Genomic DNA, 10420 nt, shown 5'->3' on the forward strand with positions numbered 1-10420 from the left:
TAGGACTGTGTTATGAGGAGCAATTTCATTTCACTCTTACAGATTTGATGGAGTTTGAAGCACTGTATACGTATTAGAGTGGGTTTTATTCATAGTTTTAATTTTGACTTTTATTATTAGTATTTTTAATCTATTTTTCCAGGAAGGTCGAGGGGTTGGGGGGATGGAGAGTCAGCTCCAGATTCCGAGTGCTTATTGTTACCAGACTCTCAGATCATGCCAGCCAGTGTCGGTGACAAAGCAGCCTTGAGCAAAGCTGTATACACCTCTATACCAACTCTTTAAAAAGGTGTTCTACGGTGGTGACCTGTAAACACATGTGTAAGATTATTTTTCTGCACTTGTATAATAGTATGATAATTATTAGGCCTGTTCGGCGTTGATGAAAGCTGTGAATTTTCATACGTATGCATTTTTACTTGTCTTTGTAATTCAAGTTTTATTAATTGTATCAATAAAAGATTTATCTTTTTAAGAACAGTTTGTTTTAATTTATTTCATTTGTATGTAGCAGTAAAGGAAGTATTGCGTTGTTTTCAAAGTGTCTCAGGTATGTCACATGATAGTTGTTGGGGTCGAGATGTGGAATATACGCTGTCCTACGCGTGTCCTTTGAGGGTGAAGGCCTTTTTCTATCTTTTGTATTCGATCATGTTTGTTGATACAACGGATCCTTTTTCTTTACAAAACTGACATGCCCCCCTCTCCCCTGCAAAGTTCTACCCCACCTGACATTTTTAGCCATTTTGAGTTACTAAGACCATGACTTCAGAAGTCTGATGCCCCCCCCCCCCCCCCCCCCCCGGGCGGTGCCACTGACTGAAGTGTTTTTCGGCCATTCCCAAAGGGGGCACTTTTCTCATTCTCATGCACAGTAGAATAGTAAATGGGCTGATTCAACAAAGTCACGCTCATAACTGTGCCTGGACTACAACAGGGAACTTACTATCGTCATTTTCCTCTACTTCTTTTGTATGTTTGTCACACTCTTGTAACCCGCTATTTCCAGGGTGCCTTGAAAGTCGAAGCAGACTGTGTGCTGTTGAAGCTAGAGAGATGAACAGAGTAAGCTCGATTCCCTGTAAAGACTTCTCAGTTGACATCCTCCCCTTGGAGCTCATATGACCTTATGCAGTTGCAAGCGCCGTAAAATCTCTACTGTAACAAAAGTTACAGAAGTTCTTCTGCGCTATCAAAATCGTAAAATTATTCGGAGTTTTCAACAAGATATTTAAAGAAGTGCATTTGAAAAACGTAACATTTCGTGGAACTCAAAATGTTTTTCGTCAAATTCCTCAAAACTAGATACTGTGCAAATAGAACTTTGTAATTCTGGGGTAGCGATATGTGCCAAAAGACACTTTGCTACCTCAGAATTTAAAAGCTTTATCTGAAATCATTGGCCATTTTGAGTTACTATGACCATGAAGTCAGGAAAAAAATGCTCCATCTGCTCTATCAAAATCGTAAGATTGTTCTGAATCGCTATCAAGACATTCAAAGAATTGCATTCGACAAAGCTTGAAATTTTGTGACACAAATTTTTTACACCAAACTTCTCAAAGCTAGGTACTGAGCAGATAGGACATTGTAATTCTGAGGTAGCGAAATACTAGTGATAGTATTTGTTAGCTCGTGCTAAGTCTCTCTAAGGTAAAATATTCTCCATGTTCTCGGCCGAACGTACATCAGGTACCTTGGTGTGTACGTTGACATGCTCTGATGGTTAGTGGACTTGGGATAAAAACTTCCAAAACAACACAATTTCAAAAACGCCTCATTGGGGATTCGAACCAAGACCACCCACTGATTTTCCACGTGTAATATCAACTGGGCTAACAGCCTGTATTGTTTTCTTCGGCATAGTGACTCATTATATTATATACTCTTGAATAACAGCAGACTAAGAAATTACTGTCGGTCTCGACAGCCACCCAGTAGGGAGAAAGGATACATATCACGATAAATCACCAATGTTGGACGAATAAGATGATGTAGAAAGTGATTCACCGCAGTCTTTCTACGGGAAATTCCTTCACAGTTTCTATAAGCAGTGGCGCCCGTGGTGTAATGATAAGGCTCCATGTCGTGGCACGCAAAAGGCGCGAGATCGATTCCTGGGTGGGGAAATCTTTCAGTATTCCGTCCTTCTGTAGAGATAATGTATTCCACTCACGCCGAGTTGTGGTCCTGGCGGATTAGGTAAAGCAGCGCCCCCTAAATGATCTTCATCACGTCGACAGGTATCTAAAATAGTCCCAATTATTTCCTTGTAGCAGTTTTGCATGCGTTACACAAGAATACTGTTCTTCCAGCAAAAAGTTTTCGACACTTTTTTTCTCCAAATTAAACGTCAAAACTTCTGAATGACTGAAAGAACTTTGTATTAATGTTTTAAGCGAAATCGTACTACCAGCCCAGCACTGGAACGACACAGACTTGTCAACAACGAAGACAAGCACGTCGAAACGACTACTACAAATTCTCTCTGGAATAGAGAAGGAAAACGGGAACATTGCACACACAATGACACTCATATACACACATGCACACACACACACACACACACACACACACACACACACACACACACACACACACACACACACACTCACTCACACATACAGTCTACCTCTCTCTCTCTCTCTCTCTCTCTCTCTCTCTCTCTCTCTCTCTCTCTCTCTCTCTCTCGCTCTCTATCTATCTATCTATATATATATCTATTTATCTATTTATCTCACACACAAACACACACAAACACACATACACACACACACACACACACACACACAAACACACACACACACTCACTCACTTACTCACTCGCAGAGAGAGAGAGAAAGAGAGAGAGAGAGAGGTAGAGAGAGAGAGAGAGAGAGAGAGAGAGAGAGAGAGAGAGAGAGAGAGAGAGAGAGAGAGAGAGAGAAGCACTCACGTAGAACTGAGTAAACATACGCGTGTACACGCTTTGTGAACACCGAGAATGCAAATGAGAAGAACAGAGGCAAACATAAAGAAAACGATTTTGTCAAACGCATTAATTATTTATATCATGTCAGCATTTCCGCCCGCTAAATCGTATTAGATAATTGAAGCCTTTATCCCAGCTAAAAAGATTTACAGTGCTCTGTTTTCATGTTCCTTTTAATTATCCAGAGAAGAACAATCGACGAGAATAACTGGTTTTGTAATTATTTTTTTGCCGTAAAAGGAGGTCTTTCTGCATACTGCTTGTATGAGACGTCTTTCTTCTCAACAAACATATTTTGCTATTCCCTAACAATTATATTCTAAGCAACCGCCGCCATCTCTCACTTAGATGAAGTGGTGGGAAAATGTTACTTCACACCTCTGATGAAATTTAAATACAGTACGTTTCAGGGGAGATTTAGATAAGATAAGGTAAGATAAGATAAGATAAGATGAGATAAGATAAGATAAGATAAGATAACACCTTATTATCCCAGAGGGAAATTTTTCTTGGCTGTACAGGACCGTAAAAACACATGCAGGTATACATAAAAATTTGAATTATACATTACTCTCATTAAAATTTAAAATGCAAAGAAAAGTAAAGGTGACAAAATGTACATATCACATGAGATGCTTCATTCAACCACATGCAGGAATGTAATCCTAAGTGAACGCGGGGCCTTAGAGTTACATAGATACATAATCAAAAGAGCAATACACATTGATGCTTATTCTGACAATAGCCTTATGCTAGATGGTAATAAAAAATCTGTTATATCTTTCTTTCTTTTTTTGTAGAGGAACCACGAATAGTTTTTTGCCATCTTTCTTCAAAAGTAAATGTATTATTATTATTTATTTCAGGAATTGTAACAGTTGTAATAATTGCACATGTTTTACATGCCCATAAACACAATTTAAGCCATTTGGTAGGCGGTGGCTTTAGCTCTGCTTGCCACGGCCAACCCAAACTGAGAGGAATAAAATATCCCAGCAGACAGACGGAGACATTCGCTAAAAATTCTCCCTACCCAGGAATCGAGCCCACACCCACTGCATGCGACAAACAAGCGCCTACCCGCTACACCACCGACGCCGGTCTTGGGAACTGAGGAGCAGGGAAATGATATGGTGAAACAAACATGACAACGAAGTAAGCGTCCAGTAGTTTAGGAGACATCAAACTGACCGCGTATCGTCTTCTCCTTCTTGTTGTTGTGCCTGATATTCTTGTTCTTGTTCTTCCTTGGGAGGGTTTTTGTTGTTGTTGTTGTTGCTGATGTTTGTTTGTTTTTTGTTTTTTGTCATTGTTTTTTTTTTTCTTTTTTGTGTGTGGGTGAGATAAGGCGCTTCTCGTAGGTTCTGCGTATTTATTCTACCTCTTTTTACACCATTTGATGACTCTCATTGCGCATATTTTCTTATTTTACATTTCAAATCAAACTGCTGCAACATATAATATTCTTCTTCTTGTCTCTATATCATGGCCCCTTCTTCGAAGGGAAGTAATCAATGGATTTCTCGTTCCTACGCACTTCTTTCCCCTGTACCGTGAACCAACTTGTCACCTCATGAAACAATCACTGCGAAAACAGCTATAGGAGAACAGCGAAAATTAAAAGCAATAAATCGATTTATCAAACTACGATGTATTTTCTCGACTTAAGTTAAGGAGTAAACCTAAAGCCGACAAACAGAGAAGGCGGGGAGAGGGGGGGGGGGCGGTAGGCAAGTGAGGCACCCTCGCACTTGCCGGACTCTGCAATGTCATTTAACCGAACAGAACATCATGGCCTCTCTCGGCAATTGCTTTTTCAACAGCTGTAACACCCAGAAATCCATTGGCTTTTGTAACAACCGGCAGAGAGTTGTTTCTTTAAACGATGTGTACACCTTCAAGGCTTAAAAAAAAGCGATGATAGACTTAATCAAGCACAGCTGATCAACCTGTCATATTAGGGAAATGTAACTTTTTATGGAATAGTAAAATCAGCTTAATCAGCTGTTGCACTGTATGCTTCCCGGGAAGCTGAGAATGTTTTGGAGTGTCCTATGGTCTGATGGGGTAATAATATAGTGTAAAGCGCATAGAGCCTGCTGTTGAGCGGGGATATGCGCTATACAAATGCTATTTATTTATTTATTTATTATTTATTATTATTATTATTATTATTATTATTATTATTATTATTATTATTACTATTATTATCAACTCACACATACATGCAAACTCATTCTTGTTCTCTCTCTCTGTCTTTCTCTCTCTCTCTCTCTCTCTCTCTCTCTCTCTCTCTCTCTCTCTCTCTCTCTCTCTCTCTCTCTCTCTCTCTGTGTGTGTGTGTGTGTGTGTGTGTGTGTGTGTGTGTGTGTGTGTGTGTGTGTGTGTGTGTGTGTGTTAGTTTCCGTGGTCTTAGTTTTAGTTAAAGTTTTGCGATAAAGGCGTTCGTTGTTTTATAGGAAAGAAGACACAGACCACCAACTTATGTGGTCTGTGGACTGACAACCCCAAAATAGGCCAACGCGATCTTCGAACCGTATCTTACGTTCCATCTGCCCCACTGAACACTTTCATTAACAATGTTATATTGAGAGCGAGCGACAAATTTTGCCAGTCCGCCCTGAGACATCGTATGACTATTATTTAAAGATATTCTGTGAAAACTTGAAAACTTTTAACTTAAAAACTGCAATGCATGTCGTCAGTAGCCTAGTGGTTAGGCTACCGGACTCATAATCGTGACATTGCGGGTTCGGGGGTTCGAGCCTCAGATCGTCCGATGTTGTGTCCTTGGTAAAGGCACTTTACTCGAATATCCCACTTGACTTGGTCCTTTCGGAGGCCGACATTAAACTCGGAGGTCCCTCCTCTTTATTAACCTAATAGTGTTGATAAGGGCGTTAAATCCATATTAATCATTTCGTTTTCAAAACTGCAGTGCAGGACCACAACAGCTTCAAAACGAACCAAAAGGGAGATAATAACCGGGGGACAGCCAGTGGGTGCTATCTGCCCCGTTTATTGTATACCTCTGGGAGCCAGTTTGCTGGCAGCATTACGGGACAAATATACATTTGTTTAGTAATGACAGTGCAACTCAGATAACGATCTATCTATCTATCTATCTATCTATCTATCCATCTATCTATCTATCTATCTATCTATCTATCTGTCTGTCTGTCTGTCACAGAAACAAACTCAGTTTCTGTAATATCGTTCGCCTTTATGATTTACCTCGGCCTTGAAAACTAAGTGTGTATACTCCAAAGACGACGAAGGTGAGGGAGGGAAGGAAGGGGGGAAAAAGAAAAGGGATAGGAAGAAAAGTATAGGGAGGGAGGGGAGGGGAGAGGAAGGGAGAGAAAAGGGGGCGTTGGGGAGAGAGGGATGACGGGGATGGAGTCAAGAGAAGAAGGAAAAGTGGGGGAGGGGAAGAAGGGAGGAGGGAAGGAGAGAGGTGAGGGAAAGGGAAAAGGATGAAGGGTAGGGAGGGAGGGGTGGATATGAGAGTAGAGATGGGAGAGGGTAAGTTGGGAAGGAGCTGAGTTTGCTCACTTGTCCACGACAGGGGACGCCACTATGACAGATGGCCAGCGACGCCCTCATTAGCATATCACTAAAAGTTTTAAAACTGTAAAACTTTCAACAACTTGTCTTGATGAACGTTTGCATGTTTTAAAATAAAACTCATAAAAAATGCAAAGTTGGGTGTCTGGGCTAGAGGAGATAACTCACTGTCACAGCAGAGCAAAGCAGGCATTGTTTGAAGGAGAAGATGACAGAGTTGTGTTACGTGTTCACACCTCACCTTTGTATGGCAGCGATCTTCCTGGTTCAGATTTCATTTCATAAGTTCATTTTTGAACTTTTCGAAAACGTGGTGGGCGTAGTTTTGCTCTGTAAGAGTCTTTTTTCACGACAAGAGATGACAGTCCATGGCGCATCATCTCTTCTTCTTCTTCTACTTCTTCTTCTTCTTCTTCTTCTTCTTCTTCTTCTTCTTCTTCTTCTTCTTCTTCTTCTTCTTCTTCTTCTTCTTCTTCTTCTTCTTCTTCTTCTTCTTCTTCTTCTTCTTCTTCTTCTTCTTCTTCTTCTTCTTCTTCTTCTTCTTCTTCTTCTTCTTCTTCTTCTTCTTCTTCTTCTTCTTCTTCTTCTTCTTCTCCTTCAGATATTAAACAGCAGATAAAATTATTCTTCTTCTATGGCCTAAATTATTATTGTTATATTATTATTATTATTATTATTATTATTATTATTATTATTATTATTATTATTATTATTATTATTATTATTATTATCATCATTGTGGTTATTATTATTATCATCATCATCACCATCATCATCATCATCATCATCATCATCATCATCATCATCATCATTGTATTGATCATCATCATCAGTGTTATTATTATTGTTGTTGTTGTTGTTATTATTTTCATCATTATTTTTATTATTTTTATTATTTTTGTTATTATTATTATTATTATTATTATTATTATTATTATTATTATTATTATTATTATTATTATTATTACTATTATGATTACTATTATTATTATCATTATATTTTTATTACTATTATTATTAATATTATTATTATTATTATTATTGTTGTTGTTGTTATTATTATTGTTATAATTATTATTATTATTATTATTATTATTGTTGTTGTTGTTGTTGTTTTTGTTGTGTGTGTGTGTGTGTGTGTGTGTGTGTGTGTGTGTGTGTGTGTGTGTGTGTATGTGTGTGTGTGTGTGTGTGTGTGTGTGTGTGTGTGAGTGGTAGTCTCTCCGTTTGGAGCCCCGAAGAGCTTGCCCTTCGCAGGGCCACCGCCTCTCTTGGGTAGCGGGTGAGGCGGTCTAACCTCCCTGGATCCTCCCCAAAGAAATGCCATCGCCCGACCTCCATGGCGCGGCATCTCTGAAGCCAGTGCTCCAAACCTTGGGGCTCCTCTCTGCACAATGAACAGATTGTGTCCGACATTTTGTCTATTCTATTTTTTGTAGTCCAGAAGCCCAGAGAAGTGACCAGTCCTGATTTTTGCCAGTAGTGACTGGTCGCTGCGGGACTTAATTTGATCCTGCCGTTTTAAGGAAATTGTCCTTTATATTTCCTTCTCCTGCGAGTGGGATGTCGGATGTTCTTTTGTGATCAGTTTTATCTGGGCACACGCACTTCCATATATGCAATTTTGCGGCCTGGACCCTGCAGTGCTGTTGCCAATTTGGCATTACTGTCAGTGAGATTGTTGCTGAGGAGCTCGCAGTGACCAGAGATACACTGAATCGTGGGTTGAGGGGTTGTATTATTTTTGCGTAATCGTATTTGATCGAGGGATGGTGATGTTCTCACTAGTGCCATACATAGCTATCGACTGTCAGTTAAGATAGCGACCGAGTCGGATGCATCACACTGTTTGTCGATCCAGTCAATGGCCATTTCCAAGGCTCTTCTCTCTTCCTCGAAAGAGCATGTGAATAGAACGCCTTTCTCCCCCAGTGTCTCGAAAACGGTCGGGACGACGGGTCCCCCGTTGTGATGACGACCCAAGCGCCGCCATCCGTTGTTCCTGCACTCTCCAAGCCGTCAGTGTAGATAGCATAACTGTGCGCCAATCTCTCGTGCTCGAGGAAGAGCAGCACTTCGGATCTTCACACTGGAGTAACTCCTTCCGCTTATGCCGTCCAGGTGGGGAAAACGAAGTCGTGGTTGATTCCCCGTTCCCACGGCCTTGTTTCGAAATAAGTTATGGGCCTCCTCTCGCAGTTTAACAGATATGGTTCTTTAGCTGGCGTCTACGGCCCTTTTTCGGAAATCTCTGCGTCCCAATAGGCGTCTGTGCACTTCTTCCGTTACCGCGATTCGTCTTCTCTCTTGATCGGAGGCAGCTAGCATTGATGGTGGACTAAATGCTTGGAACCCCCGTTTTAGCTAGAAGTGCCTCGATCGGTGAGGACTGGGCTTGGGTGGTGATCAGTCGCAGACACCAGTATTGAACCACCTCCAGATTATTTATCAGAGTTTTGCTCTGCAACGGTTGCCAGCTGCGACTCGCAAAGTTGAGGAGACTTTGTATATAGGTGAGGTAGACCTTGCATAGGTCGTCTTTTCTCCATCCCCATTTTGGGTGGGCGACAACCCCGAGCATCCTCATCTTCTGTGTGGCCTTAGCTGTTACTGTCTCAACCTGTTTGTTGAAGGTGAGCCTGCGGTCGAGTGTGACTCCCAGGATTCTTGCGTAGGGCTCATACATAATTGTTGAACTATTGATCGTGATGCACGGCTTCCATTCCTAGTCAGATGTTGCGAGCGTGAAAAATTTAGTCTCGCTCTTCCAGCCGTTCAGTATGAGTTTCCATCGCCTGCTCCAGTCAGCATCGGTGTCCACCGCTCTTTTTACCAGACTTTCGGCGTCTCGTGTCGTGCGTGATGAAGCGAGGATAGATGCGTCGTCAGCGAAGAGTGATATTGTGAGATCATCCGGAAGTAGTTTCGCCTGTTCGTCGACATAATAAACGAAGAGGATGGGTGCCAGGGCGGAACACTGTGGGAGACCTTGGCTCATTTTTCTGTTCTTACTCAGTATTCCGTTCAATTGGGCTGTGGCTGGGCGATTTTGAAGGAAGTCATTCAGCCGGAGGACGTATTTATCTGGGATAACTCTGCCTAGGAGGGTGTAGAGTAGGCGTTCTCACCAGACCATGTCGTTTGCCTTTGAAAAATAGAGGAGGACGAGTGCCGATTTCTCTTTCTTTTGGAAGCCATCGGAAATCTTCTTTGTAATTCTCAGGATTTGGTCTTCCACTCCTCTTCTCTTCCTGAAACCAGCCTGCAGTTCGGAGAACCAGCCGCTCCGCTCGGCCATATCGTACAGTCGTTCAGATACCACTATCTCCATAACGTTGATGACACAGGACGTGAGGCTAAACCACGTTAGAAGGGGGACAATGATGGCGTCTTTCCAGAATTGTTGGACATCTGCTGAGCGAAATGTCATGTTGAAGATGGAGAGCAGTTTCTCCAGCGTTTTGGGACCAAATTTTTTTAGGAAGGACGGGGGGATGTTGTCTGGCCCGGGTGATACACGGGACTTCATCTTTACAATGGCATTCTTCCGTTCCGCGATAGTGAAATCGGGCTGGTCTGCCCTTGGATTGTTCCGTAAGTATTTCAATTGCTCTTTGAGTTGCCGGTTTTCTGCTCTGTCTTCGTTCGACATGTTTGGGTTGCAGACGTTCGCGTAGTGGTTCGCCTTATGCTTGCTTGGTGTCAATGTCGCCCATTGTGTGACATTGTTTCATTTGGCGAGTTTGTCTATGGGGAACGTAGAGGCTTTTTATGATTTTTCACATCTTGATATTGTCTTGAGTTGGTGGTTATCTCGAGCAGTTTTCGTCACGCGTCGGTATTGGCATCGTTGATCGCCTCCTGCGCCATGTGGCACGCCTC

The 10420-nt window shown here is 41.7% G+C and overlaps 1 protein-coding gene across 1 annotated transcript; it reads right to left on the minus strand.

Annotated features, from left to right (window-relative positions):
- Nucleotides 1-9662: 9662 nt before the first annotated feature.
- On the minus strand, nucleotides 9663-10190 carry LOC101845344. The gene has a single exon (XM_005103593.1). The coding sequence runs from the start codon at nucleotides 10188-10190 to the stop codon at nucleotides 9663-9665; it is 528 nt and encodes a 175-aa protein (XP_005103650.1).
- Between the last annotated feature and the right edge of the window lie 230 nt (nucleotides 10191-10420).

The sequence above is a fragment of the Aplysia californica genome, unplaced genomic scaffold (assembly GCF_000002075.1).
Source record: "Aplysia californica isolate F4 #8 unplaced genomic scaffold, AplCal3.0 scaffold00380, whole genome shotgun sequence".
Lineage (NCBI taxonomy): Eukaryota > Metazoa > Mollusca > Gastropoda > Aplysiida > Aplysiidae > Aplysia > Aplysia californica.